This window comes from Medicago truncatula, chromosome 3 (genome assembly GCF_003473485.1).
Source record: "Medicago truncatula cultivar Jemalong A17 chromosome 3, MtrunA17r5.0-ANR, whole genome shotgun sequence".
Lineage (NCBI taxonomy): Eukaryota > Viridiplantae > Streptophyta > Magnoliopsida > Fabales > Fabaceae > Medicago > Medicago truncatula.
In genome coordinates this window covers 34,431,052-34,446,719 of record NC_053044.1, presented here as the reverse complement: position 1 = coordinate 34,446,719, position 15,668 = coordinate 34,431,052, and the positions used below count along the sequence as shown (strand labels likewise).

Here is a 15,668-nt window from a genome sequence, read left to right as displayed (position 1 = left end):
GTCTCTGTTCGTGTGACGTCTCTTGCGTAACCGGTTGCCTACTAAAGACAATTTATTGCGACGGAATATTATTAATGTAAATGGTTTGCCTTGTGTCAATGGGCGTGGAGTCGCTGAATCAGCTACTAATCTCTTTATTGTTTGCGATTTGGCATCTTCTTTGTGGATTCTTGTCTGTAATTGGTTAGGGATCACAATGGTTGCTCCTTGTCAGATTCGTGATCATTGCATTCAGGTTTCTTTCGTGGCAGGGATGTCGCGTGGTACTCACGTGTTCTTTAAGGTCATATGGTTTGCTTGTGTCTGAGTAATTTGGAAGAAACGTAATAATCGTATTTTCAAAAATATGATGACTACTCCTTTGGTCCTTTTTGAGAAAGTACAATTACTCTCTTTTTTGTGGTTGAAAGCTAAACAGACATCCTTTTACTATTGTTTTAATGATTGGTGGAGACATCCGCTACCTTGTATGGGTGTCCACTGATTTTTGTCTGTTTTGCTGTTGTTTTTATTGGCTTATAGTGTCTGTAAACTTTGATTGGTGGTGTTCTTTGCACTCCTTCTGCATGGGGCTTCCCGTTGTTGATTATATATATAACATTTTGATTTCTCCAAAAAAAAAAATAATAATAATTCTTTGAAATAAATGATTCAGTTTATTAATGTTAAAAATAAAAACCAGTTGGAACGCTTATTATAATATAAATAATTCATTATTTTATTTTTTGAGGGATATAAATAATTCATTTTTGACATGATTAATGTTCCGTTGTTGTAATGATATATATTCGTTTAATTGAATTACTAGACATCAACTTGTCTGGGTGGTGTAGTCGGTTATCACGCTAGTCTCACACACTAGAGGTCCCCGGTTCGAACCCGGGCTCAGACATTTTTTTTTCTTCTTTTTTTGTACTTCATAACTGACATCACGAGGCCCGTGGGCCCAATATGAATGAAATCATCGTTTATTCAGTTTCACCTGCTGAACTAACCTGAAAAGTCAAGGGTTTATAGCGATTCTACTGTTTTCCAATTAACGAATTTCAATTTCTAATTTTTTTGATTACTCGTAGCGATTATTTGGTTTCTATGGAGGAAGATTCTCGTACCAGTAGCAGCAATACCAGCCATTTGCTCGGATCAGTTCCAGTGAGTATTCATATCAATCAATTTGCAATTATAGCTTTTTTTTTTTTTTTTTTGGGTTTTTCAATATATATATTCTCTATTAGTTTATTAATTGATTATCTATAATTATCTGATTATTCCTCTTTTGGTACTTAGGCTGTCATTGTTGATCAAAAGAATGCTTCAAACAATCAAGGTATCAAATTACATCATTGTTTTTCTTTTCAGGTGTTTCAATTGCATGTATATTTGAATACTTAAAAATCAAAGTTTATTGCGTTTAACTCATGGTTAATAAAGTTTAGTAGATGATTAATAAGTTGCCACACTTGATAATTGATATATTTATTAACCTAATCTAATATTTATGAACTTAACATGTAGTCCCTTATGCAAATATGCAAACATTCCCTCCCAATAGTGGAGGCGGAGGCGGTGGTGGACAACAGGGATATCAAACTCTTGGAACTCCAACTGGTAAGTAATGTTATCAAACTTAATTAGCTGATAATACTTGATGAAAGTTGAAATTCATTTATATAATTTATGGCTTACCATTTTAGAAACTTTGGTGTATAGTATGTCCTTTTTTGGGAGTGGGTTATGACTTGCGAGGAGAAAAAACAAAACATTTTGGTAGTCGATGTTTGGGCAGAGCCTTGATTTAATAAGCTAAGAAGTGATCACTACTGTGCACGCAGAGTCTTTTTTGTTTGTTTAATTTTAGGCTTTTACCTATCTTAGACAACGAGCGATCTAAAGTCTAAACCAATTGAATAAGGTGTTTCACATAATATGTTTAGTTATGGCTTTATTCAGTTAATAGTTGCATATGGTTGCAGCATTTTATGCAGTTTGTTTTTTGGATTTTGAATGAGCTTGTTTTCAGTTGCATACTTTGGCCGATAGATGATTAATACTGACGGTTGATTATGTAGACTGATTAGAGAATAGTTGTAATCTTACATTTTTATTACCAATCTATGCTATATTGATCAATCACGGATACGTGGCTTATTCATCCATGCAGATGCTTTTGGGCAACAGCCAGCTAATAACTGGCAGGGATTCTTTAGTGTCTCATCGTACACACAGTATTTCAACGTGGATACAGACGTTGTCGTGAACAGATTGATAAGCTCCTTGAATCCAGTCGGTGATGACTTTTTTGCCAAGATAGATGCTAACCCTGATCTGTGAGTTCTGCATTTTATATTTCTGCTGCTACATTTTTGATAACTAAAATGGCAAAACTGATCTTGATTTCATGTAGAGTATGCGGTGCTTGAAGGAAATCTGCAGTTGCGCTGTCACAATAACATTTATGGGGAAAAGTGAAACTTTCCTTTTGCTTCTTCCACTTCCACCCCCTTTTTCTTCTTGCCTTCTGTTTGGTCCATTGTTCATTGTGGACCCATGCAAAATTATTACTTCCCTAATTGGAATTTGAGAAAATGAAAGTCAGCGGTTGCTGAATAACGCAAATATAAGCTGTTGTTTTATGCAAACTTAGGGTGCCTGGGGACTATAAATATACCAATTAATGGGAGACATGATGTACTTTTTAACAAATTCTTTTAGCATCCTTGCCCAAAATGTATAAATTTCTGATATTTGTTTTATTACATTTTAATTCTTTGCCATATAATGGAGGAAGATATATTGAAATGATGATTTCTACTAATTCCATAAATATATTGATCCAGCCATATTGGAATGAAGGAATTAATGGCATTTCAAATCTTCAAAAATATTAATCATGTACATACCTTAAAATTGTCAGTAGCTAAAGAGAGTTACTGAGGAGCTAGGTTATATTTGTTTTTTCTTAATTTTTTTCCATTTGTGGGTCAAATTATTATATACTATGACTCTATAATGGTCCCTGTTATATAAATATATCTGGTAATGCGATATGCAAGAGAATCGGCAAAAGTTTGATTTGATCCTCCATGATTTTATTTTATTCTTAATTTTGTTTGATATTGTCTTTACCAGTCCTAACTAATGAGATAGCTACTATTGTATTCTTTTTTCCTACATAAAGTCCAAGACTGTAGTAATAAAGTATGAAAGTATTACTTCCTTACTTTCTACTTGATACTTTTCCATTATTACAGGTATGGGCTTATATGGATCTCAACAACATTGGTTTTTGTACTTGCCTTACTTGGAAATTTTGCAACATACCTAATGGAAAAACATACAAATAACAGAACATCATGGAGCTTTGATGTTAGCTATGTGAATACGGCGGCATGGTCTATATATGGCTATGTGATAGTGGTCCCGTTGGCATACTACTTTTTCCTTCAGTATATGGGTTCAAATGCTAACCTTGTACGGTTTTGGTGCTTGTGGGGGTATTCCCTCACCATTTTCATCTTGTCTTCTGTAAGTTTCCGCTTTCTGTGTATGGCTTGTTGTTTTATCGCTATATGCTGCAAATTACTATATATTACATTACCTTTTGCACAAGCATGTATTGGCTTGCTAGTTTTGATTTATTTATGCATTGCCTTTCATGTTTTTATCTAATAATTGTTTCTCGTGAATTTTTCAGTTTCTATTGCTTATTCCAGTTGAGATTCTTCGGTGGATCATAATAATCCTTACCGGTGGTGCCTCAGCTAGCTTCGTTTCTTTGAACCTAAGGTCTTTTATAGGAAATGATCTTTCAGTGGCCATAATTGCTGCATTTTTCTTGCAAATAGCTTTGGCCGTCTTCATCAAAGTTCAGTTCTTTGAATAATTAATTCAAAACATTGCAGTAGTGAAAAATAAAGCTCGAGCCACCATCACCTCTACTTCACGCCACTCACTAGCTGTCTGGTGTTTGTGTTTTTTTGGGTTAGATAGATGCAAGAAGAGTTAACAGAGTAATGTGATAGATTGTGCTCCCGGAATCAGCTTGGTGACCACCTTTGGCCAAAACCTTGTGATTGACCGATATTTGGGAAGGTGAAGAAGTACAAAGATTGATGCAATGTTTGAGCTCTCCACAATTTTGTAAATAACTGACCTTGTATTTTGCTGTTTTTCTGAAACTGAAAATGTGATAGAGACCCCCACATATTCCCAGTGGAGTGGGAAAATATAATGCAAAGAATTTATGTGAGGAGATGTCTTGCTGTTTGCTTACAAGTTATATTTTTCCTTTAGTGTATCAGTATCTTCTTACAATTACTTAGTAGTAAAGTAGTTAGTCGGAATTTTATTTATTTAAAATAGTTACAAAATGATTTGTTTATTTTTATATATGAGATATGTATGTTCCCAAATATTGTTTATTGATCGTTAAGCATTTTATCGATTGTTTTGGAAAACGTAAAGAACTTATATTTCTGATTATATAAATATAATTTTACATAACAAGATTTAATTAATTTGAAATGGTTTAATTTTAAAATTCAAACAGCATGAAATTATATTATATACACTTGTTAAGTTACTAAAGTTGAAGTGTTTTTTTTTGTCTTAGTATATTCATCTCTATACCTTAGTTAGTCTACTTTCGGTTCCCTCTTCTCTCTAATCATATGCCACTAAAGTTGAAGTGTTTACTGTTGTTTGAGACAAAATTTTAGAAATATGAAAACTCTTTAAGAATGGTTGCAAAAAAATGATAAGAATGGTTGACACTTGACAGAGATGATATTGTATTTGTAGGCACTCCAACGCTCATGGGTGAATAAGAGGTGAATTCTTGTTATAAGATTGATTACTATTATTATAAAATAAGTGTTTATGCATGTTAGACGACAACTATCAACTTATACTTATTTAACTATATTTCTATTGATATTGATCCTTTCAAAAAAATAAAAAAAATCTTTCTATTGACATTTAACCGTACATTTATCTTTCGGTCATTGAGGATGTAGGTTTGGCAGATGTTTTTGTAACGTTGATTAGGTTTGAGATTGAGGTTTGATCGACCTACTAGTGTTTGGTTAACGTATTAGCATACCTAATTTTATGAGAATGGTGGTGCGTTCATTCTGATAGTGTAGCTCATGGTGAGAATGGTGCAGCTAGCTGCCGTGGGGATGCTTCGAGATAAATATGCGAATTGGGTGTGTGGCTTTGCAAAACACCTATACTCTTTTGATGTTTCGCTTGTAGAGCGGTCAGAGTTGATTTTGGGGTCTAGAATTGAGCTTAATATGTTTAATTTGTTTCGAGTAGAATTGATTATATCTCCATAATAATTGATTATATTTGAAGCTAGAATTTGTAGCTTTTGATTTTAAAAAATTAGGGTGATTTAATAAGAGATTTTTATTGTGGATGTAATTTTCAAGTATAAATAGTACTTTGTATCATTTATGCCTCAACTTGTTAATAGCGGCAAAAGTTATGGTGCATAAGTCATTTCCTTATGCACCGTGCATAAACACATCACAATCATCAAATTTCTTTCATTTTGAACAAAAATGGTTTTGGCTCACTTTTGGGGTGTAGGAAGCAATTATGTTGGGATTTATGCACGGTGCATAAGGATTTCCTTATGCACCATAACCACTCCCGTTAGAGTTTTGCTGTTCCCACATATAGTATGGTTGTGCCACACCAGTAATTTACGCAAATACCCTCTCGGCAGTTAACTGCCGAGGTTTTTAGGAAACCGGCGGCAGTTAACTACCGAGGAATTCCTCGGTAGTTAACTGCCGAGGGAAATGTTTCATCCGATGAAACAGCTACCTGCTCCCCCTACACACTATTTTTCATCACCTTCATTTCCAACCTCATTTCAATCCCAAAATCCATTTTTTCTATAATCAATTTTTGATCCAAAATCATTCAAGCATCAAGCATAGGAGGTATCAACACACTATTGACGTAAAAAAACAGGTATTGTGCGTTTTATTTGAGTCATTTTTTGGGTGTTTTAGGGGTATCTACGTCAGTTACGTAGAACCCTGTCATGGGAATCCTCGGCAGTTAACTGCCGAGGAAAACTTCGGTTGTTTAGTGCCGACGAAAACCTCGGTAGCTAGGTACCGAGGAACTCTTGGTGAAAATTTTCACCACGAAAAAATGGCAGCCACTGCCAAATTTTCAAAAAAAAAATTCTTTTTTTTTTTTTTGTTTTTTTGTTTTGATTCATTATGGCATTGATGTTTATGCATTACTTAGTTGTTAATTCATATTTATGTGTTGTTTAATTATAGTAATGGTAAAGAATGCGAAAGATGTTCCGGGAGAGACAAAAGAAAATTTTGTCGAAAATTCCGGAGATGTCAAACCGCCTAATTTTGAAGCGAAAACAAACATAGATGAAGCTTCCGTCCATGTTGAAGCTTCAAAGTATGTTGGCGGCTCCGATGTACTCCCACTTCAACCCCACGAGGTCGACACGGCTAAGTTTTTTTCAGACGACGTTAAGTCAAAAAATAGAGATGAATTGCTTGAGTGGGTGCGCCGACAAGCAAATAAGGCGGGATTTACCATTGTCACACAAAGATCAAGCTTGATCAATCCAATGTTCCGGCTAGTGTGTGAAAGGAGTGGAAGTCACATAGTTCCGGAAAAAAAAACCGAAGCATGCGAACACGGGCTCAAGAAAATGCGGTTGCTTATTCATGATTAGTGGATATCAAAGTAAGCAAACAAAGGAATGGGGATTGAACATTCTTAATGGAGTTCACAACCATCCCATGGAGCCGGCTTTAGAAGGACACATTCTTGCCGGTAGATTAAAGGAGGATGACAAGAAGATCGTACGTGACTTGACCAAGAGCAAGATGCTTCCAAGAAATATTTTGATACACTTGAAGAACCAGAGACCACATTGCATGACAAATGTGAAGCAAGTGTACAATGAAAGTCAACAAATATGGAAGGCAAATAGGGGTGACAAGAAGCCGTTGCAATTTCTAATCTCGAAGTTGGAGGAGCACAACTATACTTATTACTCAAGAACACAACTTGAAAGTAATACTATTGAAGATATTTTTTGGGCTCATCCAACATCCATTAAATTGTTTAACAATTTTCCAACGGTTTTGGTTATGGACTCCACGTACAAGACCAACATGTATAGGATGCCAATGTTTGAGGTAGTTGGGGTGACTTCAACCGATTTGACATATTCGGTTGGGTTTGGATTTATGACACATGCGAAAGAAGAAAACTTTGTTTGGGTTTTAACAATGTTGCGTAAACTTCTTTCGTCAAAGATGAATATGCCTAAGGTGATTATTACCGATAGGGATATGTCTTTGATGAAAGTGGTTGCACATGTTTTTCCGGAAAGTTATGCATTGAATTGTTTTTTTCATGTGCAAGCTAATGTTAAACAAAGGTGTGTCTTGAATTGTAAATATCCTTTGGGCTTTAAAAAGGATGGGAAAGAGGTGAGCAATCGGGATGTGGTGAAGAAGATAATGAACGCATGGAAAGCTATGGTTGAATCTCCCAATCAACAATTATATGCAAATGCATTAGTGGAGTTCAAAGATTCATGTAGTGATTTCCCAATTTTTGTAGATTATGCCATGACCACCTTGGATGAAGTGAAGGACAAAATTGTGAGGGCATGGACAGACCATGTGTTGCATCTTGGTTGCAGGACCACAAACAGGGTCGAATCGGCCCATGCTTTGTTGAAGAAATACTTTGACAATAGTGTGGGTGATTTGGGTACTTGTTGGGAGAAAATACATCACATGTTGTTGCTCCAGTTGACCGCTATACAAACATCCTTTGGTCAAAATGTTTGCGTGTTGGAACATAGATTCAAAGATGTCACTTTGTACTCGGGGTTAGGTGGTCATGTGTCTAGAAATGCTTTGGACAACATTGCTTTGGAAGAAAAACGTTGTAGGGAAACATTGTGCATGGACAATGACATTTGTGGTTGTGTTCAAAGGACATCTTATGGACTACCATGTGCATGTGAAATTGCTACAAAACTCCTTCAAGAGAAGCCAATTTTATTGGATGAGATATACCACCATTGGCTTCAGTTATCTATGGGTGAACAAAGTAATGAAGATGCTTTTTGTGTCGAGGTTGAGTTGAAGGCTATTGTAGAGCGTCTAAAGAAACTCCCTTTCCAAATGAAGCTTGAGGTCAAAGAGGGTTTGCGGCAATTGGCATTTCCTGAAACCACCTTGATGTCTCCACCACCACGAAAAGTACCAACCAAGGGAGCAAAGAAAAAAGTCGACATTGCGAGGTCTAAAGGAAAAATTACATCGACTAGTCGGATCCCTTCTTCTTGGGAGGTTGTTGATTCCCAAAATCCGGATAACCAACCGTCACCATCACCAACTACATCATCATATAAAAGGAAAAAAGGTGCTCGTCTTGATAAAACATCACTTTCCCCACTTCCACCACCTACTCGGTATCCAAAGCCTAAAGCTATCCCGGTTATGCGTCCTATTGATTATATGCCACGCTTCATGCTTCCATTTATTGAAAAAGTGGTGGATGTTATCGGCGATGGACATTGCGGATTCCGGGCTATAGCGGAGTTCATGGGCTTGACCGAAAAAAATCATCTCATGATCCGTACACATCTTATCCAAGAGTTATGGATCATAGAGATGATTATGTTGAAGTATTTGCGGGTGAGGATCGTTATAACTACATTTTAAACGGATTACATCCTCCCGCAAATACAAAAACTTGTGCACATCTTGTTGATAAGTGGTTGACATTTCCGGACATGGGACACATTGTTGCTAATTATTACAAAATGTGTGTGGTTGTGTTGACAAATCTTGAAGTTGGAAAATCGGAATCGTTTTTCCCACTAAGAGGGCCACCACCGCCGGGTAATCAAAAAACTCCCATCTTGTGCCTTGGGGCAATTCCAAATCATTTTGTGCTTATTTCCTTGAAGAATGGTTGTCCACTACCTCCATCATCTACGGAGTGGCACAATCACAAGAAAGAAGATGCGGTGACTTGGGAAGATGAGTATTTGGATCGACATGACTTGTTCCGAAAGCTCATGGCTATTGAAAGTGGAAACAAACCGTGCAAACCACAAAAGGAGTCAAACAAAGCGGCGCCTATTTTGTTGGACACTCCCGAAAAACCAAAGCAACAATTTGAAGTTATTGCGGAAGATGAGGAAGATTCTATGTCACTTGATCTTCTCCAATCACTTGGTCTTTAATGAGTGATTTTTTTGTCGGTGTTAGTTCTTTTTTTTTGGTAGAAATTACACCGATGTATTTTTTTGGGTCGAAATTGTAACGCCAATTTTTTGGTGGCCAATATATAACTAACATTATGTAATTTATATTGATATATATATATTATATGATAATATGATTTTTATGTGGAGAAAATAATGCAATACTAATTTATAGCTTTTTAATGTTTTCCGCATTTCATTTATTCGTTATTACATTCCATTTAATTTTGTTCTAATATATGATTCTTTTGTTACAAAATTTTTCAAGTGAGACATGTCTGAGGTTGCACAAATTGAAGGGCGGGTTAGGTACTCCGCGTTTAAAAAGATGGTTAAGGTTATGATAACGCCGACGGACTCTCTTGACAATTTGAAAGCACAACTTAACACTTATTTTGAGCATCTTGGTGAAAATCAATATACACGTCACTTGTTTGGTCAAATGCCATGCATAGACCTAGGAGAAGATAGAGATGAATACGCATGGAAAACGGCAAGCTATATGCCTTTGCTTATTCGCGACGACGGCGACGTCGGATTTATGTTTCGGAATATGGTGGAAGACAATATATTATATATGTATGTTCGTTCCATATGTAATTGCATTGAATGTAAGTAGGGATTTAATTTAATGATGTGTAATGAGTAGTTTAATTATGGACACTTTGTAATGTTTTGATGAATTTCAAACGTCTGTTTAATTTTAACCAAATGTCGGTTTAATTTAATTATGAACAATTGTAAAAGATATTGTATTTATCTTCATTATGTCCGAGTTTCAATCATACATATGAATTATATTACTTTTGGAAATGCTCTGGTTTAATTACAGGTAAAAACTGGCCGAAAAAATGGCTTGGAAATACTTAGAATTATGCAGAACCTGCTGTCTGCATAATCAAATTTCCTCGGCAGTTAACTACCGAGGTTTTCCTCGGCAGTTAACTGCCGCCAGTTTCCTAAAAACCTCAATAGCAAACTGTCGAAGGATATTTTGGTATTTTACTCGTGTGGCACAGCCAAACAACATGTGGGAACAGCAATACTCCTCCCGTTAATAGCAATGCAGAAGAGTTAAAAGGTGAAAATTACATTATTATTATTTTTTTACTAAAATGGCGTTTAGTATTTTAAGAGATAAATATTTATAAGAAAATATTTAAAATTTATATTAGATTTTGACTAAATGATTTTTACTTTTGTTTTCCTCTCACTTCTTTCTTATTCTCAGTTTCTTTCCCAAAGCCCTAAACTAAACTAAACCCTCTTCCCGCCGTCTCGTCACCATCGAACCAGTCCCGCCCCATCTCGCCACCGCGCCGGCAAACTGACAATTCATCTACGCCACTGTCTCCCTCTCACCATCACCTTCTTCCAACAGTATCAGATTTTTGAAAATCAACTGTAAGTTTTTCAACCCCTTCCTTCATTCCTTTTTCCTTTCTTATCACATTCAATAAATTCTGATAACATTGTGCTTGCTCATATAGATTCATTCATTCATGGATGGTTTTTTCGTTTTCTACTTCATAACCATTCAATAATACCTGTACTTAATTCCATTTCTTACTTGTTTTTTCTTCTTTCCCTGTACCTGTTGTTATTGTTGTTCTTGTGATTCATTACATTTTCCTAATTTTTCTTCTGATAAGAACGTTACTGCTATTTTAATTATCAAAATGTTGTTGTTTTCTAATAACTAGTTTTTCCTATTGATTTTGTTTTGTGCAGATTTATTTGAATCAGTGTTGTTTTCAACTATCATTATTATTACTTGCAATGGAATTTTCAGAAGAATGGAAATCACTATTCCCAATAGGTGCATCCACTGTATCAAATCTTCTTCTTCACTCTGATCCTGATTCCCTTGGTCCACTCTTCTTTAACCCTAATTCTAACTCACCAACCCCTATTTTCTCTTCCACAATTCCCTCTCTTCACCTTCCACACAACCTCTTAACCGAACGCTACCTTTTAACCTCCGACCCTTCCATTCTCCCCTCCACTGCTTCCACTATTGCCCATCTATTTGATTCTACTCCTGAACTCGATGATGACAATGTTTCTCATTTCCTTCACAACCGCATTCAACTTCTTAAATGCCCGAATACCCCAAAAGCTGTTGTTATCTTCCCAACCGGTGCCAATGACGAAACTATTGGCTTTTTTATGTTGGGTGTTAAGGACTCGCTGTTGGAGACTCGGCTTGATGTCAAAGGCGATGTCTTTCGAGCTTCTACTGGTTCTTCTAGCCGTATCTTGAGGATGTCAGTGAATCCAGTTACTGAGGATGACAGTGAACCCGATTCTTCTCCTGTTATTGGATATGTGTTGGCTTCTTCACGTTATTCTGTTTGTTGGTTTGATGTCAAACATAATTTGAGTTCGGATAGTCCTAGTATGTCTTATTTGGGAAGAAGTAAAGTGTTTAAGGAAGCTGTTGTGCGTGCTTGTTGGAGTCCTCATATATTGGAAGAGAGTATGGTTTTGTTAGAAAGTGGTCAATTGTTTTTGTTTGATGTGGATGCTCAAGGTTCAATGAAGACTTTCAAAGGGACTAGGTTGAGAGTACCATGGAATGATTCAGCTTGTTCTGAAAACAAGGCTTGGCTTAGTTGTGAATTTAGTTGGCATCCAAGGATTTTGATTGTTGCCCGTTACGATGCTGTATTTTTAGTTGATTTTAGATCAAATGAATGCAATGTGACTTGCCTTTTGAAGATTGAGACATTGCGGATGTATGCTCCTGATGAAAACGAGCGGTTTCTTGCCTTGTCAAGGGTTGGTACTGAATCTCCTGATAACTTTTACTTCACTGTGACTTCTAGAAGTCTTTTAGTTCTATGCGATATAAGGAACCCTTTGAAGCCAGTATTGCAATGGAGGCACGGCATTGATGAACCGTGCTACATGACTGTATTAAGTTTGTCTACGTTGAGATCCCACTCAAAAGAAGATACTTTTCAGTTGGCTTCTGAAATGGGATTTTGCATTATCTTGGGATCATTTTGGAATTCTGAGTTCAATATCTTCTGCTATGGACCTGCATCATTTCGAAAAGGTTCTATTACTTCAACGCTTTCAAAGATTAACACAACATTCTGTGCTTGGGAGCTTCCATCTGAGATCAATTTATCAAGTCGTGGGTGTCATTGTGGAAATTGTTTGTTCAGGGAAGAGTTGTCAAAGGATGCACTTCCCGAGTGGATTGATTTGCAGCTGAAGAAAGAGATGGTTTTGGGATTTGGCATTTTAAGCAATGACCTTGCTTCCTTACTCTGCGAACCAGATGAGCATGGTGGTTTTACTCTAGTAAGGGTAATGTCGTCAGGAAAGTTTGAATTGCAGAGGTATCACGCCTCCCAGGCTATGGCTAGAAGCTTGGAAGATTGCCACGAAGCAGATTTATGTTTGGAGTCACACTTGTTGTGTCCCTTGAGTGTTAAGGAATACAAATACAAATCTTCAGAATTTCGTTACTTAAAATTGAATTACCTTTATGCCTATGCAAATGGTAATCTTGGTCAAATCCTAACTACAAAACTAGAAAAGACCTATTCTGATGATCAAGAGGAGGCACCTTTTTGTTCAGAAGTTCATGAATTATTGTGTAAAAAATTAAATGCTTGTGGGTTGGGCCATTCAAGATCATCTCCTGCAATTTCTTCTATTTTTAAAGATGTCACGCTACCAGCAAGCTTCCACGAGGTTGCCTTGAGAAAATTGTGGACTGACTTGCCTTTAGAGTTATTACAGTTAGCATTTTTGAGTTATTCTGAATGTCGTGAAGTCATTGCACACAACCAAAATATGGTACCTTTAGAATTTTCAGCTGTTCCAGACCTTCCTCAGCTGCCTCCGTTCTTTCTAAGGAAACCATCACCCCATAGCGACAATGACATTGTGGGTCCAGTTATTCCTTTCCCTGTTTTACTTGTGATTAATGAAGTTCGCTATGGGTACTCAAGTTCGGAAAGTGATGAATTTTCAGTAGAAGCAGAGCTTGACCTCAAATACAAAGAAGTTATGCAGGTCGCTTGTGAGATTGCTGGTTCGTGTCACCCTGATGATCATGAAATCTCCCTTGGTGATGACAAAACGGAACATTGGGATGGTTCTTTGAAACCAAAATCTTTTTCGACATATCGTCAAATAGACAATGTACAGGGAAACTCTGTTCATACTGATACCATTTATGATACATTTATTTTTAAGGTTTCGGAGAAGTCCTGTGAGGAGCCCGGTGAGAAGACTGAATCTGTCGGAGAAGAGATGTTTGATGATCTTTGCCCAATTACGTTGCGGTTTGATGCTCCTGTGACCAAGTTTGAACAGCAGAGTTTAGAGGCGTTCACATTATTGAAATTGAAGATGTCTAAATGGCAAAATAGTTTTGATTTGTATAATGAATTTTGTAGTCAATCTGGATTTTAAAAAGCCGTTAACAAGCTAATAGATGATCCTTCACTCATTCACCGTTAGCTCATTTGAACACGTGATAGCAAATGAGTTGTAAAGAAAGGTTTTTTAAAAGATGATCTGATAGCAATTATTACTGTTACACACAGGCTCTCCCTTAAAGGGTTAGCTCCAAGGTGTTACTTTCTTTAATTGTGCATATATTTATGAGTAACTTTGGCTTTTCTTTATAGAAGCTTGTACTATATTTAAATTTTTCCTATCAAACTCTGTCTATGCATGATTTTACTGTACATGTATGTCAAGTAATGTGAACTAGATGAACATTAGAGCTCTTGACTTTGATATGGTAGGGACTAGGTTTTGTTTTTGGTACAATATACATTATTGCTCTGTTATAAGAAAGAAATATGAGGATAGAAAGAGTACTATGCAGAAGAGAGTTTGAAAATCTCTGTCCATTTTTACTATTAATTTGATGAACTGTACTTTACCCCTGTTATAAATTTATAATGCCTTCAACAACCAGCTTCCTAAACTACTTTCATTTGTTAATCCCACTGCTAAGTACAGCCAAAGTAAAACTCATGCTTTGTTCTGTCTTCTGCTAACTTGTTTATGAAATGCACTTGACTAGTTATGTAAATGGAGATAGAGTAAGCGCAGACTTTGTATACGTATTTGTGGGTAACATTAGCATCACTTGTGCTTTGTTTAGCTTTATCAGTAAATGACTATTGTGTTATACACCAGCTCAGTATTGCTGTTTTCTTTTGTTTTGAAGCTTCATGAAGAAACCATGTGATTCCGATTTAAGGTCATCCTAAATTGGGATGACATTGTAGACATATGCACTAAGGATTGAAAATTTGAACAAAATAACGATTCTCAAAGCTCTTTCGTTGAGTGAGAAGTTTTTCTTGGCTTCTTTGTCTTGAGACCAGGATAATTTTAGTCAATAATATATTTGAATGAAGAGATTGAGCTTTGGCTGTTGCCACCTAGAAGAAATTTCATTGATCATGCTACTTTTGGTTACTGGTACTTGGTGTAAATCTTGTTGATCATACTACTTTTAGTTTAGTCTGCTACTTAGTAATCAGAAGTCATTTGGTTTTTGGTTTGGAATTGACTTTTAGAGGTAGGTTACTTTTCTATGGATTGTGTTTGTTTTACTTGTGGTTGAGGAATGAAAATGCAAGTTGCATTGTCTGAAAGAATTGTAATATTCATTTCGAAGATTTTTTTATTCTAAATGGATCATTTTAAAATGCAGTTACAACAGTGAAGTGATGAGACAAAATAATCGATTGTGCTGTTTATCTTTCTCAATTCACAGAACAAGACAGGATCCTTCTATGGATTTTTCTCTCAGGCTTGGAAAGTTTAAAGGCTCAAATAATGCAAAGAGGTGGAAGTGGAAGAAGAGGTGAAGGATATAATACTTAGGTACGGTTTGGCCTAACTTTTTTCAACTTTAAAAGCTAACTTTAAGCTTAAAACAAAACAAAAAAAGTGCTTTATAAATAAGGATAAAGTTGTTTGGCAACTATTATTATTTTGTAATCAGCTTAAAATATTTAAGAAAAAACATCTGATAAAATATTTGTATAAAGTCATTTTTCTATTAATAAAAAATCTATTAAAAAAAATCATATAAAATATTAAGTTAACAGAACATCCTTCAAAAAAATTAATTTAACAGAACTAAATTATTTCGTTATGATTTAATAATATGATAAAGTATATAAGCAAATGTATTTATCGGTTAAACTATTGTTCGACTGAACTATGATTCATGTAATAAAAAAGAAAAAACCTTAAACTATTGGCTAGGACGTAAAAGAAATTTCAATGAAGAAATCCTAAAACAAATTACAACCAGTGTGTTTTTTTTTTTCTTTTTTCCTTGGATGAATAGCACAAATATGCATGTGTGATGTGTTCCGGTCAATTTGAATAT

The 15,668-nt window shown here is 35.8% G+C and overlaps 2 protein-coding genes and 1 non-coding gene across 3 annotated transcripts; all 3 read left to right on the top strand.

Moving 5' to 3' along the window:
• Positions 1-818: 818 nt before the first annotated feature.
• TRNAV-CAC (transfer RNA valine (anticodon CAC)) lies at positions 819-892 on the top strand. Its single transcript has one exon. It is a non-coding gene; the product is annotated as a tRNA-Val (tRNA).
• A 38-nt stretch (positions 893-930) lies between these two features.
• On the top strand, positions 931-4,387 carry LOC11413778 (protein YIPF1 homolog). The gene is made up of 6 exons (XM_003600717.4): positions 931-1,152; positions 1,288-1,327; positions 1,516-1,608; positions 2,162-2,327; positions 3,252-3,525; positions 3,695-4,387. The coding sequence occupies exons 1-6, from the start codon at positions 1,093-1,095 to the stop codon at positions 3,881-3,883; spliced, it is 822 nt and encodes a 273-aa protein (XP_003600765.2). The 5' UTR covers positions 931-1,092; the 3' UTR covers positions 3,884-4,387.
• A 6,113-nt stretch (positions 4,388-10,500) lies between these two features.
• LOC11410330 (uncharacterized) lies at positions 10,501-13,998 on the top strand. Its single transcript, XM_003600716.4, has 2 exons — positions 10,501-10,690; positions 11,018-13,998. The coding sequence occupies exon 2, from the start codon at positions 11,066-11,068 to the stop codon at positions 13,718-13,720; it is 2,655 nt and encodes an 884-aa protein (XP_003600764.1). The 5' UTR covers positions 10,501-10,690; positions 11,018-11,065; the 3' UTR covers positions 13,721-13,998.
• The last annotated feature ends 1,670 nt before the right edge of the window (positions 13,999-15,668 follow it).